At 40.4% G+C, this 25,948-nt stretch overlaps 1 protein-coding gene across 3 annotated transcripts in view; it reads right to left on the reverse strand.

Moving 5' to 3' along the window:
* Window positions 1–25,948, reverse strand: part of cnksr1 (connector enhancer of kinase suppressor of Ras 1) — an 84,353-nt gene that overhangs the window by 39,312 nt on the left and 19,093 nt on the right. For all 3 annotated transcript variants that reach the window (XM_043717491.1, XM_043717490.1, XM_043717492.1), the window contains exons 5-8: window positions 24,411–24,452; window positions 21,098–21,217; window positions 7,138–7,194; window positions 3,576–3,644 (exon numbers count right to left, since the gene is read on the reverse strand). In XM_043717491.1, the coding sequence (XP_043573426.1) occupies window positions 3,576–3,644; window positions 7,138–7,194; window positions 21,098–21,217; window positions 24,411–24,452 (288 nt within the window). The remainder of the gene's footprint in view (window positions 1–3,575; window positions 3,645–7,137; window positions 7,195–21,097; window positions 21,218–24,410; window positions 24,453–25,948) is intronic.

Raw genomic sequence — 25,948 nt, forward strand, 5'->3', positions numbered from 1 at the left:
TGAGGCCTGTTTGTATGTGGCGGAAATGGCGGAGGATAATGCAATGTATACGGAAGTTGGTGGGGTGGAAGGTGAGGACCGGGGGGTTCCTTGTTGCGGTTGGAGGGGCAGGGTTCGAAGGCTGATGTGTGGGATATGGATGAGATGTGCTGGAGGGCTTCATCAACAAAGTGGGAGGGAAAATTGCAGTCTTTAAAGAAGGAGGCCATCTGGTGTGTCCTGTGGTGGAACTGCTCCTCCTGAAGCAGATACAGTGGATGCAGAGGATTTGGGAATAAGGGATAGCATTTTTGCAGGAGGCAGGGTTGGAGGTGATCTAATCCAGGTAGCTGTGGGAGTTGGTGAGTTTGTAGAAGATGTCAGTGTTGAGTCGGTCACCATTGATAAAGATGGAGAGGTCCAGGAAGGGGGGAGAGATGTCAGAGATGGTCCAGGTGAATTTAAGGTTGGGGTGGAATGTGTTGGTGAAGTTGATGAACTGTTCAATCTCCTTGTGGGGGCACGAGGTGGCGCCGAGGCAGTCATCAACGTAGCGGGAGGAAAAGGTGGGGAATGGTGCCAGCGTAACAGCAGGAGATGGACTGTCCCACGTAGCTGACAAAGAGACAGGCATAGCTGGGGCCATGCGGGTGTCCATGGCTGCCCCTTACGTCTGGAGGAAGTGGGAAGATTCGAAGGAGAAATTGTTGAAGGTGAGGACCAGTTCAGCCAAATGAATAAGAGTGTCAGTGGAAGGGCACTGTTGGGGGGCATTGAGAAAGAAAGAAATGGAGGGTTTGGAGGCCCTGGTCATAGCAAATTGAAGTGTATGAGGACTGGATGTCCATGGTGAAGATGAGGCATTGGGGGCCAGGAAAACAGAAGTCTTGGAGGAGGTGGAGAGTGTGGGTGGTGTCCCAAATGTATGTGGGGAGTTCCTGGACCAGGGGAGATAGGACAGTATCAAGGAATGTGGAGATGAATTCGGTGGGGCAGGAGCAGGCTGAGACAATGGGTTGGCTGGGGTAGTTAGGCTTGTGAATCTTGGGAAGGAGGTAGAATCAGGCAGTGCGGGGTTCCCAAACTATGAGGTTGGAAGCTGTGGGTGGGAGATTCCCTGAGGTGATGAGGTTCTATACGGTCTGGGAGATGATAGATGGGGGGGTGGGGTCATGGTCAAGGGGGCAGTAGGAGGAGGTGTCTTCGAGTTAGCATCTGGGTTCAGCAGTACAGAGGTCAGTGCACCAAACTACCACTGCCCCCCCTTTGTCTGCTGGTTTGATGGTGGGGTTGGGGTTAGAGCAGAGGGAATGGAGGGATGCGCGTTGTGAGGGTGAGAGGTTGGAGTGGGGGAGGGAAGTAGACTGGTTGAGGCGGTCAATGTCTCGGTGGCAGTGGAACTAAAGAGGACAAGGGCGGGTCTCACACCGGCATAGGGTGTCCTGGTGGATGGGGTGTGTTGGAGGCGGGCGAAGAGGTCCTCTGAAGGTGGGCAGGAGTATTGATTGAAAATGTAAGCTCAGAGGCCGAGGCAGCAGAAGAAGTATTCGACGTCACAATGCGTTGATGTGTGAACAGAGTGGACTAAGTTTTTTTCTTTGGAAAAATGAAATGTGTTATGCTTCGTAATCAAGATACCTTTGTGTGACTTGCCCAACACATCATCACTGTATGTGACATGAGGGTATAAAGGTCTCATCATCCATCTTACCTGGCATCGCTTGAGTGTCTTAGGAATGCAATATTTGTACATAATTGTTAGTAGCAATGTATATCTGCTGGATTATTCAATGCCACAATATCCACACCCAACTCCTCATGTTGTGGGAGATACTACCACATCAGCTAAAGTACCTTTAAGAAGCAAACTGACAACATTAAGAGATATGAAAAAAGGAGATATGTGGACTTAGTTTGCAGACTAGGTATACTTTCACTGAAGGGTGAAAATGACTTGAGAACTTTGAGAAGCCTTTTTCGCTGGAGCTTTACAATTACTGTCATTTGAAATGAAAATTAAGAATAAAGAAAGACAGAAGAAAAAAAATTGAGGAGAGGATCACTACCCATACTATAACAAATAAGAATTGTTATTTGAGATTATACCAAACATTCCAACTTGAATCAGTTTTTCTCACCTCTCCTTAGGATGCTCTTCATTTTTTTCATTATTTAACCTTCTTTTATAATCAACCCATTCAGAGATGTTATTACAAATCTCTGGAGCAGTTGGGACTTGAACCTAGGACTCTCATAGGGACACTACCATTGAGTCAAAGGAGGTCCATAGGACGTAATTCTTGTTAGGATTAGGATTGCATACACAACTAAATAATTACTGTTTGGATGATCACCCTCAAACATTGCTCTTTAGCCTCAGAGTTAAGACCAAGTTAAAAGCATTGAGGGATAAAAGCACAGGAAATAACAGAATTAAGATACAGAGAAGCCACAATTGTACTGAACAGCAAAACAGACTCAAGGGATAGATGGAACATTCCAAATGTTCTGATGAGAGCTGGAATCATGCAACCAAGCTCAATCTATCTATTCAATATCTGCATATGCTAACTTCCCAGACACAGTCATGGTGAAGAATTGGAGAAAGAACTCTGACTCCTGATCCAGGAAGCCTGAATTCTTTGGTGTTTGTCATATAGAAAATACTGACAATATGGAAGCTGTCAAAAATAGATTAATTTCCAAATATACATCATCAACTGAACTTAGATCAACATCCAGTGTTTAAAGGAAGGGGGTTTATTGTAAACACTTGGGGTCAACAAATTCAAAAATCAAAATTAAAAATTCATAAGTAAAAGTAAAAGGGATCATTAGAAAGGCGAAGGGAGAGAAAAAAAACAAGGGTGTTTATTATCTAGAGAATATTTAAGGGTATTTATAGCGCACAAGAAATAGGAAGTTAGAAAGAAGGTCACTTTTATACTTAAAAGGGAGGTCACAACAAGGAAACTCTAAGAAATGAACTGGAGGAAAATAATCAGAAAGCAGTTTTTAAATTAAAAAGGTTGATGGGACTCAAGTTAAAATAGTCAGTAGATGTAGATGGTAGCCCAGTAAACAGAGGGTACTGGTCAGGGGAGAAAGGGAGGTGCACTAACTAAAAGTATCTTTGGAATTGGGAATTATGACAAACAACTGGAGCGTGGAAAAGATTACATCCTGCAAATATACCAATAGGAACATTAATTCCTTTTTAACGCTATAAAGATAAAGTGAATGGATACCATAGAGGGTGGTAGGTGCCTGGAACACGTTGCCAGCAGAGGTAGTAGAGACAGGCACTGTAGATTCATTTAAGATGCATCTGGGCAGATGCATGAGTGGGTGGGGAGCAGAGGGATACAGATGCTTAGGAATTGGGTGACAGGTTTAGACAGTGGATTTGGATCGGCTCAGGCTTGGAGGGCCAAAGGGCATGTTCCTGAGCTGTAAATTTTCTTTGTTCTTTCTTTGGATACAGGAGTAGATAAGGGTTAGCTCCAGTTAAAGAGTTAGAACTTACACAAGTCACATGTACTGACTTGTAGCACACTTAAATCATCCAATGCAAATTTGTGATACCTAATACTTACTACAACCATATCATTCACTTGGACGACCTCATCTCCTGGTCGAATTTTCTGAGAGCGATAAGCTGGAGACTAAAGGAAAGGAAGTAAAGTCGATTTCATAAAAACATTCACTCAGTCATCTGCAATCCAACCAGGGTTATACATTCATATATGAAGACTGTTTAATTTTCTGTATTTTTAAAATGTGGAGCGAAATGAGAAAAAAAGTCTTTGTAAACAAAGAATTGCTACATGTTTTGAAAGCAAATCAGCCAACACTCGTTACAAGCATTGCTTACAAAAGTGCTTGTTCAAGCAGTAATTGAAGTACAGTGTATAGATAAGCTGGAGCCAAAGAGTTATGTAAACTGGAGCTTTGGTTGGCAACAAACAGCTGATTGATCTATAGACTAGTAACCAGTTATTAATGATAAAGGCCTTCTGCCAGCCAAAAACTGTGTAATTGATTCTCAGGTAGCTGAACTGCTATGAACAAGAATAGTGAGAAGCCTTTAGATTTCTGCCATATCAGAAGCTCTCTGTTTTCTGCACTAAAAGCTGTTAATGAAAGCCTGAAAAAAATGGTGTTATTGTATGCTGTGACTTTTAATTAATAAGTCAGAGAGCTTTTATAAATGTGAACTGGTCCCTGTGTCTCCTGCAAACCAGTGAAAGTCTCTCGAGAAGGAAGACTGGGATGTAGTATTCTTGTCAGCATAAAGAATCAAAATGGGAAAGGTAGTCCCACAATGGTTAACAAGGGAAATTAGGCATAGTATTAGACCCAAAAAAAGGGGCAAACAAATTGGCCAAAAATTTTAAAAAGCAGCAGGCCTGAGGATTGGGAACAATTTTGATTTCAGCAAAGGCGGTCAATGGGATATATTAAGAAGAGGAAAATGGAGTATGAGAAAATAAGCTTGGGGAACATACAAACTGATTGTAAAAGCTTCTATAGGTATGTAAAGAGAAAAATATTAGTGAAGACATGTGTGGGTCCTTTACAGTCAGAAACACAGGAAGTGATAATGGGAAACAAATAGATGGCAGACTTGCCAGGTTACGAGCTATTGGTTGAGGTTGAATAGGCCGGGGCTACTTTCTCTGGAGAGTCCGAGGCTGAGGGGTGACCTAATCGAGGTTTATAAAATCATGAGGGGCATGGATAGGGTAAATAGGCAAGGTCTTTTCCCCAGCGTGGGGTGTCCAAAATTAGAGGCATAGGTTTAAGGTTGAGAGGGAAAAGATGTAAAAAGGACCTAAAGGACAACTTTTTCACACAGAGGATGGTGCATGTATGGAATAAACTGCCAGAGGAAGTGATAGAGGCTGATACAATTACATTTAAAAAGGTATCTGGATGTGAATGTGAATACGAAGTGTTTAGAAGGATATGGGCCAAATGCTGGGATTAGATTTATTTAGGATATCTGGTCAGCATGGATGAGGTGGAGTGAAGGGTCTGTTTTCATGCTGTATATCTCTGACTCTAAGTGGTGGGCAGTAATTAATGAGTACCACAGAGATCACGATTGAACCTTAGCTACTCATAATATATATAATTAATTTGATAAGGGACCTAAATATTTGCAGATAGCACAACACCAGGTGGAAGGGGGAACTGTGGTGAGGATGCAAGACACTTCAGTGTGATTTGGACAAGATGAATTAGTGGCAAACACATGGCAGATTAAGAATAATGTGGATAATTGTGTGGTTATCCTCTTTAGTAGTCAAAAAAAAAATCAGTAAAGCAGATTATCTGAATGGTCATAGCTTGGGAAAATGGGAGCTGGACATCCTTGTACACACGTCACTGAAACTAAACATGTAGCTGCAGGTGTAAAGAAAGCAAATATATCTTCATAGCAAGAGGTTTCAAATTCAGGGGCAGGGATGGCTTGCTGTGATTGTACAAGGTCTTAGTAAGAATATACCTAGAGAATTGTGTGCAATTTTGGTCTCCTGCCTGTGGAGGGAGTGTAACAAAGGCTTACCAGACTGATTCCTGGGATGATCATACTGATGTATGAAGAAGACAAAATATGTTAGGACTATGTTCACTGGAATTTAGAAGAATGAGGGGTGATTTCATAGAAACCTGGAAAATTCTAACAAAACAAGGTAAACTCAGAAAAGATGTTACTTGTGAACAAGATGTCCATAAACAGGGAAATGGGGTAGGTCATTTCAAACTGAAATGTGAAGAAATGTCTTCACCCAGAGAGTGGTGAGCCTGTGGAACTTTCTGCCACTGAAAACGGTTGAGGTCAAAAATTAAATGTTTTCAAGGAGTTATGTACTGTTCTTAGAGCTAAAGGGATTGAAAAGTCTGGGGAGAAAGCAGGGAACAGGGTACTAAGTTGGATGAAAACCCATGATCATATTGAATGGTGGAGCAGGCTTAAAGGGCCAAATGGCCTACTCTTGTTCTAATTCTTTATGCTTCCTAAAAATCCCAGCAAGCCTGTAAACAGAACCACTAAACTGTTTTCCTGGTGTTTCTCTCGATTCACGACACTCACTTGCCCTACCCTTTCAAGTTTTGGTCCATACTTTCTGTCGGTCAGGTCTGAAAGAACAGGTGGACTCAGCATTCTCATAATTTATTTGCTTCTCTTTACCTTTAAAGACAAACTGGAGGTGAAAGTTCTATCCAGCTGCTCTCCTATTAGACAGAGACAGACATGATGAGGATCGACCAGCAAGGTCGAGAAGGTGAGCCAGTGTGAGAATTGAACCCGTGCTGCAGGCATCATTCAGCATCGCAAACTAACCATCTAGCCAACTATTTTATATACTGCACATGGATACATTTGTACCAGGATATCACAATTAAATTCTGCAGGGTGACGTGAAAACCAGCAGGAAGTTGTAAATTATTTCTTTGAAGTGTGAAAAAGACTTACATAAACTCTGAATGAATATCTAAAATAATTGTCAGAAAATCTAGGCAATACTGGCAAGGTGTAACCCTGTATAGATGATGAAGGGTTTTCTCTTTGAGCTGCAACAGTTGTGTTATGTGTTGATAGTGTTTGCACAATGAGATAAGATTGAGAATGTTTAAAAACAGTGACTCATCTTTAAGTCACGAAAGTGTCTGACTTGGAGCAAATCTTAGTGAAGATGGTGCTAAGTCAGGGTAAGTTGATCACTCATACGAGACTACAAATAAAAATCACAAAGCCGAAAAGAGACAAAAAATGGAAGTGAAATTCAGAGATGCACACTCTTGTACAGAACAACAAGCGTACATCGGGAGAGAAACATACAAACAGGTTAGTAGAAGATCAGGGAAACTACACAAGGTAATGAACAGCTCTGCCAGAGTCACCTATATTACAAGAATAATTTACAATGGAAATGGACAAAGTGTCTCTGACAGATACACAGAGGCCTTAACTAATATTCACACAAGTACAAGTTGATAGAAACAAATAAGCAGGTTAACAGAAATCGGCAGAGAGCAGGTGCAAGATTAATAAACACAAACAGGGATACATAGAAACAGAACAGGAATTATGTACACACGTACAGTGTGAGCTATGAAGAAAGTATGAGATAAATAAATATCACTTACATTTACTGTGGTTCCTGTGATAAAATGCAGCCCATTATTCGATTTGATTTCAATTCCCTGAACAATGTAAAGGGACAGTCCTTAATCCAGGAATAGGTAAGGAAAAACAGAAAATGACTAATAGCTTGAGAACTGCGTTCGCCATAACTGGAGACATGAACTTGCAGCAGTTGCATGCAATGTACTAAAATACTTCTGACATTTAATATCTTGGCCATCTATAATATTCCCAGATCAATGTACACATCAGCACTAGACACAGCTGTTACAACCCTCAATCAAACAAGTTGCAGAACAACCCACAGTTTGATTTAGAAATTAATATTAGATTTTCATTTACAGGTCTGAATTAACACTATAAGATAGTTTGAGCGAGTGTCCTGATTTCACAATGTATGTCTCATAAATTCAGTTACGATAAATTAGATTATTCACAACCTAGAGACACAGTCATTTGGCACACAAACAGACCCTTTTGTCCAACTCGTCCAAGCTAACCAAATTTCACAAACTGAACTAGCCACATTTGCCTGCATTTAGCACACATCTTTCTAACATCAGGGTGAATATCTGAAGTTTTAAAGATGTGCAGCCTGAAGATGTAAATTTTGGATAAGAAACCTTATGAAACTGGATCAAATCCAACATTCCTGTAATTTGTTTCTGCCTCCATACGGATTTCCAACATCTATGCGTGGCAGTCTTCTAGAACCGGAAGTTGTTATGAAGTTGAAGGCAGTTGGATATAGATTTGAATTTGGATTTGGAAAGATTTGGACAGGTTTAGACAGATCCAGTGTGAGATTTGGACAGATGTGAACAGATTTGGAGTATGAAAGATCCCAGAAGATTTAAACACTTGCCGATTAGTGTCCTAGATCTTTAAATAAAAATGTAGGTGAAAAAATGTGTTTAATTTTGGTAACTTATGGTTAGTTAAATTAAAAATGAGGGAAATGGCTGTTAACATTGAAGAGGTTCTGGGGTTTGAAGATGCTTGCCAAATTTGCCAAGAGAGTTTAGAAAGACAAAAGAAGATCATACTTTTAGAATTAGCACATAGATTAGAATTGCATTTAACCAGGGATAAAAGGAAAGCTGAAAATATAATGGTGTTGGTCAAGCACTTAGGTGTATCAGAGAAATAGACAAATGCAGTAGAGTTGGAAAAACCTAAATTAGAATTGAGGCAAATGGAGTTAGAAAATAAAGAAAGGGAAAGAAGAGCCATGTTAGAGGAAAGTGAAAGGGAGAGAAGGTTCTTAGCTGAACAAAAAGAAAAGGAGTGAGAGGAGAAAGAGACAGAGGAAAAAGAAAGGAAAGCAAGTTCTTAGCTGAAGAGAGAGAAGAAAGAGAAAGAGAATTTGAACTTCAGAAGTTATGAATTAGTCAGGAAAGTTAAGTTAGCAGATGAAGAGAGAAGGTAGTGATGTATACAAATATGTTAAATCAATGCCATATTTTGATGAGAAAGATGTCAAAGCCTTCTTTATTTCATTTGAAAAACCGGCTAGGCAGATGGAGTGACCAGAGAACTTGTGGGAAATGCTAGTTCAGGCTAACCTGGTAGGCGGGGCTAGTGAAGTATCTGCAGAGCTGTCAAATAAGGGGGTCAAGAGATTATGCAGGTATCAAAAAGGCGACTTTGGGTACTTATGAATTGTATAGACAGCGAATTGTATAAAAAGCGTATAGACAGCGGTTCAGAAACATAAAGAAGGAATCAGGTCAGACTTATGTTAAGTTTGAAAGAATTAAACACAGTCATTTTGATAGATGGGCATGGGCCTTAAAAATAGATAAGACCTATGAGGCTGTAAAAGAGATTATTCTGCTGGAAGAGTTTAAAAACTCATTTCCAGGGATGATAAGAATTCATTTGGATGAACAGAAAGTTCAAGAAGTGGGAAGAGCAGCAGAGATGGTAGATGAATACGCACTGGTGCAAAATCTAGCTTCCAGCAGGAATTTCATCCTATAAGGGATAGAAATTGGGAGGAGAGATCCTTCACTACTAAACAAGGAGTAGATCACACTGGTAATAGTTTACCACAGGTGAAAAAGAAACCCAAGAGGGTGGAAAGGAGACAAAAGGCCTCAGGTATTTTCACAGTAATGCAGCGCGACACATAAAAATACAGTGTCGATGGTTTAAGAAGGGCACTGAGGGGATTCAAGATGGCGGCGATCCAGTAGGTCCGAGTCTGCTAAGCTCTGCCCAGGACTCAACCAAAATGGGTCACCTACCTTTGAAAATCGAGGTCATTAGTAGAAAATCCAGTTGCTGGGCCTTCCTGAGCAGGAGGAAGAAGGCCAGCTTGTTAAGTTTCTGGAGCAATAGCTCCCACAACTGCTGAAGCTGGAGTCTGAGGTAAAACTGGGTGCAGGTTGAGTGGGCCCACCAGGTTGCAGTGTGCAGGCCTGGTTCGAACCAGTGACCCCGCCTGGTCCTAGTCTGACTCCGGCACTACAGAGGCAAACAAATGTTGCTGGGGGCCTCCAGAACACTTGGGAAGGATACCCAGTCTATGGTGTACAAGGGATCAAGAATAATGCTTTTTCAGGACTTATCCCTGTCATGACTCGCAAGAGGAAGGCATTTGACGAGGTAAAGAAGCATCTGAGGGATCTGAATATTCAGTGCTCCAGGAGATATCCGACAACACTGTGCTTCAGCCACAGAGGGTCTGTGTTTAACTTTAGATCACCGGAAAAGGCAAAAAAATCTTTGGATGCTCTAAAATAGATTGATTGGCCTGAATTATATGGACAATTATTCTATTTTACCTCTCTTTCCCCCGCTTCTCCTTCTTTCTTTCCTTTTTTTTCCGATTTTTATTTGTTATCTGCTTGGTTCACCTGGTTGTTGGGGGGGTGATTTTGATTTTTCCTTTAATATATGTCGGGATTATAATTTTATATATTTTACCTCATGTTGCTACTTTGCCAAGAATGCCTAGGGTAGTAGTATGGAAGGGATGGGTTGGGTACCCACCTTTAACTTCCTTGTTATAAGACATTGGTATTTGTTTATTTTGCTTTGTGATGTCTGGGCGAGGGCATGGCTCCAACTGGAAGGAGTCATGGTGGGAGTATTGGATGGTAGGAGTGCCCCCTGTGGACAAGGGGAAACGGCTCCTTTTAGTTATGTTTATGTTGTTGTTTCTTAGGAATAGTTTTTAGTAGTTCTGATTTATTAGTTTTAAAGGTTGTATTTTAAATCCATGTGAATTGTTTACAGTCTTTACTCAATGCTCTATGAATGGGGTTCTTCCTCCTGGGGGGTCTCGGACTTTCCTGGATAATCGTGGCTAGTTATTCGTCTAAATGGTGCACCTGGAATGTTAAAGGGAGTCACTCACTAATTAAAAGGAAAAAGATACTGTCAAGTCTTAAAAAAGAGAAGGTCGATGTAGCCCTATTACAGGAAACACACCTCACTGACAAGGACCATTTGAACTGCAACAGGGAGGATTTGGCCAGCTGTTCTTTTCATCTTTTAACTCGAAAAGTAGAGGAGTGGCCACTCTCACTCGGAAGAATCTCCCGTTTCAAGTGTTAAGCCAAATAAAGAATGAGTCCGGGTGGTTTATAATACTTAAAGCTCTAATATATGGAGAGGAATACGGGATCCTGAATGTATATTGCCCTCCAGCACATCCTTTTAAATTCATAATGTATGCGCTCTCCAGATTGATGGCTCTTGGGGCGCATCACACAATTATATGGGGAGATTTCAACCGTATCACTGACCCCAAGGTGGACAGGATCCCTAGGGGCTCTGTGGGTATATTTATGCAATCTAGGCAGTTGGTGGATTTAAATAGGGAGTTAGAACTGGTAGATGTGTGGAGGATAGAGGTTTTCCCTTTTATTCTTACCCACATAAGTGCCATACCAGAATTGATATGTTTTTTGTCCCGTCAACCTTTTTTAACTCGATATTGTCCTGCAAAATAAGGAATATAGCGGTTTCTGACCATGCTGGTACTAGGAAGTACCAGCTGAGCTCCTTGCTATCATATGTGGCTGATTGGGCCTCTCGTGATCCACGATCAAGTCTGGTGGTGATGAGATGTACTCCCGCCACTGGCGTATGGACCCTTTTCTACTGAAAGATAATAAGTTTATGGAATACTTTTTGCAGGAATTTAAAGCTTTCTGGGATATTAACTTAGGTATGGCCTGCAACCCATCGGTGGTGTGGGAGACTGCCAAGACCTATGCGCGAGGCTTGATTATCTTGTATTCTGTGACCCAGAAATGACAGAGGGAAGAACAACAACGTCTGCTCAAGGCGTGCTTGAAGGCAGCTGAGTCAGTGTATGTTAACAGGCTGTCGATAACCAAATTACAGCAGATTACAGCCCTCAGAGCTACTTTGAATGCTGCACTTACTCAAACAGCAAAGAGGGAGATACTATTTGCGAAGCAGAGACTATTTGAGTCGGACAATAAGCCGGACAGGTATCTGGCATACCTTGCCAGAAAGAAGCAGGCTCCCCAACATCTATTAGAGAGAGTGCTGGCACTTTGACTTGTAATCCTAAAAAGATCAATGCAGCATTTAGAAAATTCTATTTTGAGCTGTATCAGTCGGAGGGCTGTGAGGATAGAATGAGCAAGATGGAGTCCTTTTTTAAGAACTTGGACCTCTTGGGTGTAACATCGGAGCAGGTGTCCTTTTTGAGTGCCCCTTTGACAACTCAGGAAGTGCAGGAGGCAGTGAGGCTGCTCCAGAGTGGTAAAGCGCCTGGGCCAGATGGATTCCAAACTGAATTCTATAAGGAGTTTACAGATGAACTGGCCGGACCACTTATAGACGTGTACAACTATTTATTCAGTCAGGGTAGTCTCCCTGAGAATCTGTCTCATTCTCAGAAAAGGGAACGCCTCAGAAGACTGTACTTCATACAGGCCTATATCCTTATTGAATGTGGACTTTAAAATCCTGTCAAAAATGCTGGCATTAAGACTGGAGAGGGTATTGCTGTTTATCATAAAAGAGGACCAGACAAGGTTTACTAAGGGTCGCAGGTCGACTAATAATATCAGAAGAGTACTAAACATTGTGTAAATATGCCAGCAAAGAGCGATATTGGGCTTGGTCATTTCCCTAGATGCAGAGAAAACATTCGATCGGGTGGAATAGCCGTACCTCTTTTATATCATGGAACGGTTTGGCCTTGGAGAGGTTTTTACCAAATGGGTGGCAGTGCTATACAGTGACCCAAAAGCAGTGGTGCTTACTAATGGCATAAGATCAAATAGTTTTAGCGTTAGCAGAGGTTGTCGACAAGGGTGCCCTCTTTTGCCATTATTATTCACAGTAGTGATCGAACCGCTGGCGGAAGCCTTTCGGACGGATCTCAGTATAATGGCCCCGGAGGCAGAATCAGTCAAGCATAAAATTACTCTTTATGCAGACGATGTCCTTCTTTTCTTAACTGATCCAGTGATAATCTGTGCCCCGCTTAATACAAGTGGTTAATTTATTTGATGTGTTTTCAGGGTACAAAATTAATTTCATGAAATCAGAAGCCATGCCGGTGGGAGGTCTTACCAAAATATCCAACTTTGGAGGTGGAACCTGCTTCCCCTTTCAGTGGTCACAGGGAGGTTTTCAGCACTTAGGCACTTTTATTATCCCGGCTTTTGATCAGTTACATAAAGCTAACTATGTGCAGTTGTTTGAGAAAATAAGACAGGACCTTTGGTGCTGGGAAGATCTTCCGATATCCTGGATGGGAAGAATAGGTCAAGATGAATGTTCTCCCTCGCCTATTATACCCCATGAGAATGCTCCCTTTGATATTGCCAAGGCAAGTGCTGTGTAGGCTTTATGGTTGGCTTGGATCCTTTATTTGGCAACATAGACGTCCCTTTATCAAATTAGATAAACTGCAGCTTTTACAAGAAAGGAGGTGGGGGGAATCTAGATTTCCCAGACTTTAAGAAGTACCAGCTGAGCTCCTTGCTATCATATGTGGCTGATTGGGCCTCTCGTGATCCACGATCAATTTACATATCGAGGCTTCCCAGGCAAAATGCCCTCTCATCAACCTGCTGTTTATGGGACAAGGTGAGAACTGTCATGGATCATTGTAAAAGCCCAAATGTCCTAAACACAGTCAAAGCTTAGAGGATGATGCGACAGGGTGAGGGTACTCTACAAAAAAACCTCCCCCTTCATCTGATAGTGGGAATATTGGGATTTCAGCCAGGCTTGATAGACGCTGGTTTTAAACTTTGGGAGTCCAGAGGAATCTCCTGCTTGGGAGACCTAGTTGATGGGGAGGTCGTGATGTCGTTTGAACAGTTGTGTCAGAAGTTTAGGTTACCTAGCAATGACCTCTTTTAAGTATGAGAGATCATACAAAAAAAGACCACAATGATGATTAATCTTTATAAATCACAAATGGAGAGGAGAGTGCTCCAGTCAATGGGCGCCCCCTCGGTCAGTACTCTCTATCACTTGCTAGGTAATAATATATCAAAGGACATAGAATGATTATATAAAACTTGGACTCAAGAATTAGGGGCGGAAGTCTCCTCAGAGACGTGGGAGGATATCTGAGAAAGTGCTAGGAAGATCTCTATTTGTAATAGGACTCTAGCTGTTCAATTGAAGGTACTTCATAAGGCCCACGTGGCACCAGAACGGCTTGCAAAGTTTAAGACAGGAGCATCCCCAATATGCCCTAAGTGCAAAATAGAAGTCGATACTCTCACTCATTATTTGTGGACATGACATAAGATCCGTGGGTACTGGGACAATGTAACGAACGCTTTTGGCAAAGGTCTTGGGAACTGAGATTGGGTTGGATCTGGTGTCTCTCCTTTTGGGTTTTCCAAATCTTCCCTCTCTACAGGTACATAGGAAGAAACTGTTTACTATCCTCTCTTTTTGTGCGAGGAAAAACATTTTAGTGCGCTGAGTATTGGAAAGTTCCCCAGGACTCTCGAACTGGCATAGGATAGTTATGGAACACATTTCTCTGGACTTCATTACGAATATGGTGCACCAAAAAAACGCAATTGTTTTATAGAACATGGCAGCCCTTCTTGAGTTATATCGATGTAGATGTATCAGCCATATTATCTAGGGCCTTTGTTTAGCCATGAGGATGCTGTCTGTTGGTTCGGGGCCCCTGGGAGGAAGAATCCCATATAAATACGGGTCTACTCAATATTGCCCCCATTGATGGGGAGCTGCGATGAGACTGAGTTGAGTGTTATAACTTTATTGAATGTAAATTAAGCTATCTTGTTATGACTTGGTGTAATCCTATTTTCAATATTTATTTACTTATTTTTTTTGTTAGTTATTTACCGTACTGTATTTTTTTTTACATATAGAGATTTCTTTTCTTATATCCTCCTTTGTGTTTTGGTAGTTTATAGATTAGTAGTTTGTTTTCTTTATGTATATTGTTGTTGCTATTATATTGTAAAGCGGTTACCCTAGTTTGTATTAGCTCTGTAGTTTTGTAAAAAAAACCTAAAATCTTTTTTTTTCTATTAAAAGAAAAGAAGAGCACTGGGAAAAAGTGTTTTCACTGCTGAAGGTGGGACACACAAAATCACAGTGCTGATGTTGAAGAAAGACACTGTGGGAAAAGATGTAGTGAAAGAGACTAAGCAAGTGGCATCAGTGAAAGTAGTAACAGAAACCCCAAGAAAGGTTGAGGAGCTTCAGGGGGACTGCATGGTCCAGGCAGGGGCTGGTACTGAGTTAGTGCCTGATCTGTATAAAGACTTCACCTCTGTGGGTAAAGCTTATTCAGGAAGAACAGGGGGAGAAGGGAAGGAAGGTACAATTTTGAGAGATACAGGAGCTAATCAGTCTCTAATAATAAGAGATGATCATATTTGCACTCTTTCTGACATGTTACCTGAGAGAGTGATAACTTGTGGAATAGATGGACAGGAATTTAGCATTCCCCGGTGTAAGATCAAGTTGGAGAGTTAAATCAAGACTGAGGAAGTAATAGTGGGAGTGATTGACGTTGTCAGTTCCAGGAATACAGTTTGTTCTTGGGAACGATTTGGCAGAATCCATGTTGGGAGTGACACCCCTTGTGGAGAAGCCAAAGGAAGACCAGGGAACTGAGAAGTTAAAAGAAAAATACCCTGGAATTTTCCCAGACTACGTAGTAACAATATCCCACTGTTATAAGTCACTGCAAGAAACAAAAACTAAAGAGAAAGATGAAAGAGTTGAGGTTCAGTTGCGGACACCCTGTTTGAACTAATGGTGCAGGAAAAAACTGAACAGGTGGAGAGTCAGACAGAAATCTTTAGTCCTAAAAGGCTAATGGACAAGACATTAAAGGATATATATTTTTAATATATATTTTATATTTATATATATATATACACACACTCAGAAAAGGAATCAGAATGTATTCCTGAGGATTATTATCTTAAATATAGAAACATAAGACAAAAATGGAGGCCATGGCAGATTAATGCAGAAGGGAAATGGGTGGAAATGCACCAGATTGTGTTGCCATTTAGTATACAGACAGGAAGTATTAAGGGTAGCACATGAATTATCAGTAGGGGGTCATCTGGGTGTGAGGACGACTCAGGCTAAGGTACAAAATCACTTGTATTGGCTTGGACTGTTACATTTTGCTGTACATGTCATACATGCCAAATGGTATGTAAGCCAGAGGCAGTAATAAAACAATCACCTTTCTTGCCAATTCCCGCATTCGAAGAACCTCTCATGCTGGTTATGATTGATTGTGTAGGTCCCCTTCCGAATGCTAAAAGTGGGAAGTAGTACTTGCTAACCATAACAGGTGTGTCTACCAGATTTCCGGAAGCAATTCCGTTAAGGAGTATAAAGACAAAAATGGTGCTGGAGGAGTTGGTAGCTTTCTTTATCCAGTATGGGCTACCCAGAGAGAATCATTCAGACCAAGGGGTTGATTTTACTGCTAGGCTGTTTGAGGAAGTCATGGATAGCTCAGGTATACAGCACTTTAAACCAAGTGTGTACCCCCATCCTGAATCCCAGGGAGCTTTGGAAAGGTGGCATCAGACCCTGAAGACCATGTAATGGGCATACTGTCAGGATTACCCGAACAATTGGAATAAAGATATCCCATTCATATTGTTTGCCATTAGAGATGCCCCAAATGAATCTACTCAGCTAATTCCCTTTGAGTTAATATTCGGATATGAAGTGAGAGGGCCTTTGAAATTAATTAAAGAAAAATTAGTAGGACTGAAGTCGAGATCTCACATGTGGATTATATATCTAAGGTGAGGAAGAGGTTAAATCAGGTAGGTGAGTTAGCTAAACAGCACCTGAAGAGGGCACAGCATAGAAAGAAGCAGGTGGCAAATAAAAACTCTAAAATTCATACATTTTCCCATGGGGATGATGGTTTAGTATTGTTACCAGTGGTAGGATATCCCTTCAAAGCCAGGTTTAATAGTCCCTACCAAATTGAAAAGTTGTTGAGTCAGGCAAACTATCTGGTAACGATGCCAGATAGAAAGAAACTGTATCGGGTATGTCATGTGAATAGGTTGAAACCTTACTATAATAGAGTCAGGGAACTGGAAAAATAGTTGTTAGTTACTGCTCTGCAGAGTGAGGAATCAAATCCAGGTGCCATGGAGTTTGATGTGCCACAAAATACTTTAAAGGATGAGGAGGTCCTTGAGGAGTGAAATAGGTTAATGAGCTATCTATCTCAGGAGCAAAGAACCAAGTTGAAAGGTTTGTTGCAGCAGAATGAGGACATATGCAGGAATAAAATGGGGAGGACTAATACTATTGTGCATGAGGTGAATGTAGGGAATGCTGTTCCAATAAAACACCACCCCTACAGGATTAATCATCTCAAAGCCACACAAGTCCAGAAGGAAGTGGATGCGATGCTCAACGAAGATATCATCGAACCGAGTGAGTGGAGTTTGCCAATCATGTTAGTTCCCAAACCTGACGGGACTCTATGATTTTGTGTGGACTATTAGAAGGTAAACGCTGTAACAAAATTGGACTCCTATCCAATACCAAGATTGGAAGACTGCAGGAAGAAAGTGGACTTACTGTGTGATTATTGGTAGGTATCTTTATTAGAGAAAGCAAAAGAGGTTTCTGTGTTTGTAACCTCAAATGGGCTATATCAATTCAAAGTGATGCTCTTTGGAATGAAGAATGCACCAGCCTCATTCTAAAGACTCAGGGACAGATTTGTGGCTGGGTTAACAAACTGTGCAGTTTATCTGGATGATGTAGTGATCTTTAGTGTGTCATGGAAAGATCACATTGTACAGTTGGCAGAGCTTTTTAATGATTACAAACAGGGCGCTGGTTAGGCCACTTTTGGAATATTGCATGCAATTCTAGTCTTCTTCCTGTTGGATGTTGTGAAACTTGAAAGGGTTCAGGAAAGATCTATAAGGTTGTTGCCTGGGTTGGAGGATTTGAGCTATAGCGAGAGGCTGACTAGGCTGGGACTGTTTTTCCTGGAGCGACGGAGGCTGAGAGGTGACTTTATAGAAGTTTATAAAATTATGAGGAGCATGGATAGGGTAAATAGACAAAATCATTTCCCTGGGGTGGGGGAGTCCGGAACTAGAGGGTATAGGTTTAGAGTGAGAGGGGAAAGATATAAAAGGGACCTAAGGGGCAACTTTTTCACGCAAGGGGTGGTGCATGTGCAGAATGAGCTGCCTGAGGATGTGGTGGAAGCTGGTACAATTGCATTATTTAAAAGGCATCTGGATGGGTACATGAATAGAAAGTGTTTAGAGAGATATGGGCCAGGAGCTGGCAAATGGGACTGGATGTTGTTAGGATATCTGGACGGCATGGGCGAGTGGGACTGAAGGGTCTGCGTCTGTGCTATACATCTGTATGACTCAAAGCAAAACGGGTAATAAAATTAAAGGAAACAGAATTTGAGAAGGCAGAGATGACATTCTTGGGACATAACATCAGTCAAGGAATGCGAAGATGAAGACCGTCAAGGAATTTCCACAACCATCATTGAAGAAAGAGGTGCTTTGATTTTTGCGACTGAGCGAAATCTACAGAAATTTGTTGCAAACCTCGGCAGAGTGGTGACATTGCCAACAGATTTACTAAAGAGGAACACAAACTTTTGGTGGATGCATTTGGGAATTTAAAAGCAGTATTAGCCACTGTACCAGTTTTACCTACCCGAAATTTTTGAACCCTTCAAAGTTGCAATCGATGCTAGTGATTTAGGAGTTGGAGTTGTACAGCTACAGTAAGTTGATGATGGAATTAAATGGCCAATTGGCTGCTTTTCAAAGAAACTCAACACTCACCAGAGAAAATACTCTGCCATTGAAAAAGAATTATTGAGTTTTGTACTGGCCTTACAACACTTTAATGTTTTTTGACAAACAATGTTTCGAAGATAGTTGTGTACATGGATCACAATCCTCTTACATTCTTGGAAAGATTTAAAGCCAAAAACATGAGACTATTTTGTTGGAGTCTTATGTTACAGACTTTTAATTTACAAATCGTACATATTGTGGGTCGTAAAAATGTGATAGCAGATGCGTTATCGTGGATTTAAAGAAAGTGTAGATGAGATTGGACAGATTCCAATGTTATATATGTATGCAGAAATTAATGTGAAAAGTATAACTTGATTAATGCCCTTTGTATTTCACCATAATGGGATTAAGAATTAGAAAAAAAAAGAAGCCAAGTTTTCATTACAATGATTCATGTTTTCTTAAGGGGGGAGGTGTTATGAAGTTGAAGGCATGTACTGTATTGTTAAAGAGAGAGTGAATGCTGTTCTGAACTAAGAAATTACAAGCACCTGTGTATATCACTAGATGGTAGTCCCAGAGTGTATTGGAAAATTGAAAATATATGACATTTGGCTGTGAAATGGATACCTGAGATTTGGTTACTGTTTTGACCATAATTTGAATTTAACCAGTTGAAATTATGCCCCAGGATACTAAAACCCAATTGAGTTCAAATTTATTGTTTTGCAAACATCGAACCAATGAAGCAATTTGATGTTGGGGATATAAAAATGTGGACATTTTGAAAATTGGAGGGACAACTGCCATCAAGGCAGAAACACCTGGAGATCTAACATTTTGCTTTCAAAGAAATTAGGAAACGCTCACTATCAAAGGTACCTTTTCATATGAAACATAATCTCAGTAAAAAGAAAGACAATGACCCAACTGAGATCTTCAGCTGGAAGACAACAGACACAGAAGATGACAGTGGCTGTGTGGTTTTGAAATTAAGTTGATGTAATTTTAATAAGTGTCTTCTTGGAATAGCCTGTTGTTATCAAGTTGGAAGCAGATAATAAGCAGTTAAGAGAAAGGGGGCTAAGAGTTGTGAATTATTGTTTAATGTTCACTTTTAGAGTTAAAAAATTTGGGGTTATTTTCTTTAAATAGTGGAATTTGGGAGTTCTCTGTCATTCATATTTCAACAGATTACAAGACGAGGTGATCTTTTCTGGGTGAACACATCGACATGCCAGTTGGGGTGCGTAAAACCTCTAAGAGGAAATATTGATTACATCACTATTTACTTAAAATCAATAATTGACAAATCAACTGATGAACCAAGAGTCAAAGATCAGGTAACCACCAGGGTTGAAAGGAAGGGAAGGGACGAGGACAGAAATCAGTAAGTAGTGTTTGTTTGATACCCAGCTTGGGCTGTAAAGGCCTGGAGACTGTAGGCAGACGGAGGGGAGTCAGGAATTCCTGAGTTATGAGCTCCTGGCAATGCAATGACAGAGCCACGACAATATTGAGAAAACAAAGGAAAGGCAAAGTACAGATAGAACATTCAGATGTACATATAGGAACATGGGAGCGAGACAGAGGAGGAGATACACATGTATAAATAAAGGCTAATTATGGTTCAGAAAAACAAAAGAAAACAAATCATTCAATCATGGATTGAAAGCTAAAATTGCCACAATGTAACTGCCAGAAACCACTCTCCAATATATCCACAAGTGTTTGTCGAGCTTTCTCCAAACATTTAACAGTTTGATTACATTTCAACCAACTTGAAAAATGATGGTAGAAAAGTCTACTGAACTGGGTGTGCTCATAGAAGAGCTAGTGGCAGAATGTTGCTAGTCTTTTGGAGGAATGAGAGAAAATTCCTCAACTCTAAATGCATGTACTTTGTTCACGCAAAAACAATACATAAACACACATTTGTAACACTATGTGCTCTAGTGAAGGAAAATACAATTACATGTGTGCCTCAGTGAATCAGATTTAATATTATATAAATAGGCCTACAAGAAACCACTTCTTTTCGTTGAAACCTCTGCTCAAGGGCTGACTCAGAATTGGCTTGGATCACATAAACAAGGCACGGAATTATTCTGGCTGCTAGTACAGTTTATTGAAGTAGCAGTACTCGGGGCTATAACTTTTGTTTTAAAATTCACTTTGTTGAGTTAAAGGACTTCATGGAAAGCCAGAAAAAAACAACAAAGCAAGGACTATTTTTTGGAGCAGAGGCTGGTTTTGAAGTAACAGGAGTAGAATATAATTTAACACTTACTTGAACCAGAGCAGAATGACAAGGTCATGGTTAATGTCTTAAATGGAAGAATCTTTCCCTAGCAATGCAGCACTCCAATACTACTGCAGTCGAGAGTCAGCCTAGGGCATATGCTCAAATTCTCAACTGGTGCTGAATCTATGCCTTTACTTCAAAGGGAATGCAACACTAAGAGCCAAGCTGGGTGATAACACTCAACGTGTTTAAATAACACACAAACTGCATTTTTAACACATATACATTTGTGAGGATTGGAATACAAACATGTGAGAAATGTTGTCAGACATTCAAAAGATGTTCTGAACACTCTAGGTTAAAGAGCTAAAAACTAAGTCCACAGCTATTAATCTCTCCAAAACCCCCATATCATTCAGGACACCATGGAGTACTCACCAGACTCTGCCCTGGTGAGGTGGTGAGTAGATGGATAGTTTCCAGGCAAGCGCATTGGTTCACCAACACTTCGGGGCTACCCATCACCATGTTTTCACAGAAACTGGAGAGTTCCCTGCACTGAGAGACAGATATCATTGAGTCCAAACATAACTAACCACACATCCTTATCCCCTGCATCATGTACAACATGGAATTTTGCAACATTACAGTATTTTAAAAGGCACAGCACCATAGTTAGTTTCCAACATTAAATTGTGTGACAGACACTCAGGCAAAAGTGGTGGATTCTTGCAACCTGTGTTTTTGAGAAGGTGACAGGCAAAAGCAAATATTTCCCCAGAGGCAAGACTCCCAGTTACTTTTGCATACCTAGCAAGGACCAAACTTGAGTGGGACGGGGATATTAGTTAATATCTCCCCCAGGTCCAGCCCTGTATGTACTGGAGGGAAATCTTGCTAAGGATAAACTAAAAACCAAGTTGCAGAATTATCTGTTCAATGGGGGAAATTCCATTGCTCCATAATAATGATCTATCTTATGAAATAAAGGTACAGATTGTGATCATTTGCAGCTTAATGTCAGAGTGAATAGCTAGTTTTGGGCAATATTAATTACTAAGCACTAGCAATCTTTTTCTTTCCATTGGTTTAAGGTAGTTGCTAGAAAGCTTACTAAAATATAGTTTCATACTGCAAAGGAATTTAAAAAGAATACTTGCATAAAGTCACAAATATTAGCATATTACTCCGATAAAAGATCTAAATGATAAATGAGATTGTTTTTCCCTTAGCCAATTGTGGAATCTAGAACATTTTATCTGAAAAGGTGATATAAATTGGTACCTTAAATAAATGTTATATGGAAATATTTGAAGATGCAGAATTTACAGGTTTATGGATGAAAAGAGATGTGGGGCCAACTGCAACTGTGTTTCCTAGTCAGAAGTCACATGACACCAGGTTATAGTTTATTTATTTGAAATCACAAGTTTTTGCTTCACCTGACAAAAGAGTAGTGCTTCAAAAGTTTGTGATTTCAAATAAATCTGTTGGACTATAACCTGGTGTCATGTGACTTCTATCTTTGTCCATTCCAGTCCAACACTGGCACTTCCAGATCATGTTTTTCGAAAAAGCCAGCAGAGAGATGTTGGGTTGAATAGCCAACTTCTGTGCAAGTTTATGTGATTCTATGATAACTATTATAATCAGAGGTTAAAAAAACACAAGGAACTCCATATTATAAAATCAGAAAATGGTGGAAGTAAACTTACTTTCTGAAATAAAAATGGCAGGTAGTATTCCAGGTGTACAGCTGGTTGGAGCTGCTTACAATGTATGAGATATGAAAATTACCCCACTTTGTTGAATTTCCTGAATGTAACTCATTTACAGTTACAAAGCTGTTTAATCAAAACAGAACTGAACAATTTATGGTCAAAGTGTCATCCCTCCTCTACAACCTTTGGATTATAATCAGTTCCAACAAAGGGTTGTTGACTTGAAATGTTTATTCCTTTGTTTATACATATTGCCAAACCTGCTGAGTGTAAATTTATGTAAATTGTTTAATTGTATGCAGCTGGCGAATATAATTTGGTATTCCACTTGAACCCCTACAGGGGATCTTGTGCTGCAGTGTTAGTGTTGCTGCCTCTGAGCAAGGACCCCCAGGTTCAAATCTCTCCTGCTCCAAGATGTGTAATAACATCTCTGTGCGAACAGATAGACTGACTCCAGCCTTATCTTTCACCATCTGGCTTTCTTTTACATAACACCGGATCTGCTTTTTGGTAACAAGTATCTTTCTAAATTCTTGTATAAGCAATCAATTGCTTACAAATCAAAATCTCTTAAAAATGTATGTATAAGCAAAAATGTGATAATGCTCAATATTGAACATGATTATGTCAAATTCAATAGTTAGATCCCTGGCATTTAGATAACACTATTCACAAACTCAAGACTTCCTTTGCAAAATGTTTCAGACAAAAGGTGCAATTTTGAAGAAGTGTTGCTGAGAAAACATATTTTGTTAAAGGTGCTCATCTTACATTCATCACAATTTGAAAGCAATATCAATATGAACGTGATTGCACTGAAGATTCACCAGGATGTTACATGGAATAGAGCATTTCAGCAAAGAAGAGAGACTGAATAAGATCGGGTTTTCTGTGGAGCAGAGAAGGGTGAGGAACAACATGAGAGGGGCATATAAGATTATGAGGGGCATGGACAAGGTGAATAGAAAACAACTGTTCTGCTTAGTTGAAAGGTCAACAATAAGGAGACATCATTTTAAAGTGAAAGGAAGGCAGTTTAGGGGGAATATAAGAAAAAGCTTTTTCACGCAGAAGGTGGTAGGTGTTTGAAATACACTGCCTGGGATGGTAGTTGAGGCAGAAAACCTCACAACTTTTACAAAATATTTGGATGGGCACTTGAAGTGTTATAACATTCAAGACCATGGGCCTAGTTTGAGAGAGTGGGACAAGCGTAAATAGTATGTTTATCATGCCACAGATATGATGAGCCAAAGGGTCTCTTTTTTTTTGTATGATTCTATGAATGTAAATGGAAAATGACATTTCTTCCAAATGAAAGAAAAGTACTGACTGGCTGGCTAGTAGACTCTAATTGATAAAGGAAAACTGCATGACTTAAAGTTTAAATAAAGCTTGACAATTAACTGTCAGTCATCATTAACTGGCGTATTCTCCATTGCAAAAGCTCTACTGATCAGAATCAATTTGCAGATCAATCAGCACTCTCCTGTCACATAGTATAAATGTTAGTTTACCTTTATATTGGTATTTCTTGGAAATGGTCCTGATTAGTGCAAGATAAAAAGTTTTGCCAAGGTATGCCTTTTTCAGCAACGCTTAGGTTCTGCATGATGAAAAGATTAACTTCGCTATTGTGTTGCAAGAAATTTAACAATCAATTTGTACACAACTAAGCTGTCACAGACAACAATGCAATGATAATCAGATAACCTGTCACAGTGACATTGGCCAAAAAAAAGTAGCCAGGACAATGGGGAGAACTTTTCCATTCTTCCTTGAATAAAGCCATAGAATGTTTTTCTGTTCACCAAAGGGGAAAATGGGGCCTTGGTTAATGTGTCGCCTGAAAGGCAGCATACCTCTGACAGGAGCATTCCCTCAGGAATGCAGTACAGTACCAACCTCTATTATGAGCAAGAAATACCACAATTAACATTCATTTTATAACACAGATTTGGGATACTGGTGTTTACTCAGAAGATGAATTATGATGTAACAGAAAAGCAATATTGATTTATACTTACAATGCTCAATATCCGATTTTCTTTCTCTGTCTGGCTGCATTCCTAAACAAAAAAAGATGTCAAATCTAAGGGTTGGAAAAAGATCACCATTATTTAGCCAGGCAAACCACACTGCAGATCTCAGTACCAGCTTAGTGGCAGAGCGTGCTGACACTGATATGAAGTTCTAGAATGCACTGTAAAGGCATTAATTGGTAATATTGAGTTCTGTGGGCTCATTTCCATGCATGGAGGAATGCTATTCCAAATATATCTTATATTAAAGTTCACATAAATTCTCTCAGATTCCTCCCAATGTGTGTCAAAGTAGCATATTTCAAGTGTGGAGGGAGCATAGTGTTACAATGATTCCACTAATTAGAATTAGTGAGAGGGATATTGCTGCTGATCCTCTGACTGGAATGTGCATTTTTTTGGCTTTCTAGCCTCAGCTGGGATACTTTCCACAGTTACACAATCACTTATGCATGAAAAATGGATACCTGTGTGAACAACAGATGACAATGTTCAGAACTTGTGAAGCAGTATCGCAGCATCAATCAGGATTAGGGTACAAAGAGAAAACTGGGAATGAAACGAGGGGAAAGGAGAGACCATGATGCATAAATGCAAAGAAACCTCAGTGCATCTTCCCAAATGTACACATGCATACAGGCTCATGCACACGTGTCTTTGCTGTCTCCCTTTGAATAATTCCCTTCTACATTTGCATTGACAGGTTCCTCACTCCAGCAGGTGACCCAACTTGAGGAAGGCGTCGTGCTGGCTGTTATTTCCTGCAGTTAATTCCACAGAAATTCATCCATCCTGCACTCCCAGTGAGGAGAGGCATTTCTACATCTCAGCTTTGTCTGCACATAAACTGCATCACAAGCTTGTTAGTATGACACTACGGCTGCTCTTCTGTGAATTTCACAATCTTTTAACTGCAATTCAATTAATTTACAACCATGAACCAAGGCAAGTAGATCTTTCATAGAACAGACCTATCAAGACCACCCAGAGGCAGTCCTATCACTGTTCTTACTTAATGCTTTTGGGCGGCACAGTGGCTCAGTGGTTAGCACTGCTGCCTCACAGTGTCAGGGACCTGGGTTCAATTCTAGCCTAGGGTGACGGTCTGCGTGGAGTTTGCACATTCTTCCGCCTGAATGTGTGGGTTTCCTCCAGGTGAAATCGCCATGCTAAATTGCCCATAGTGACAGGTGCATGAGTATGGGAATGGATTTGGGTGGGTTACCCTTCGGAAGGTTGGTGTGGACTTGTTGGGCCGAAGGGCCTGTTTCTGCATTGTAGGGAATATAATCTAAAACTTACTGTAAATCTTTCCTCATCCTGACCTCTGTATTTATCGGGTGCCATCATGCAGACTCAGTCTTACATTGCACTTTTAACATAATCTATTACTTCACAAAACAGAGAGTGATAACTAAATGTAGAAGGAATGCAAGAAATAGGAGGAGCAGGCCATAAGACCACCTGGATCAGCCCCTCAATTCAATGAAACTCGTGACTGATTTTATACTTCGAACACAGTT

This window comes from Chiloscyllium plagiosum, chromosome 27 (genome assembly GCF_004010195.1).
Source record: "Chiloscyllium plagiosum isolate BGI_BamShark_2017 chromosome 27, ASM401019v2, whole genome shotgun sequence".
Classification (NCBI taxonomy): domain Eukaryota; kingdom Metazoa; phylum Chordata; class Chondrichthyes; order Orectolobiformes; family Hemiscylliidae; genus Chiloscyllium; species Chiloscyllium plagiosum.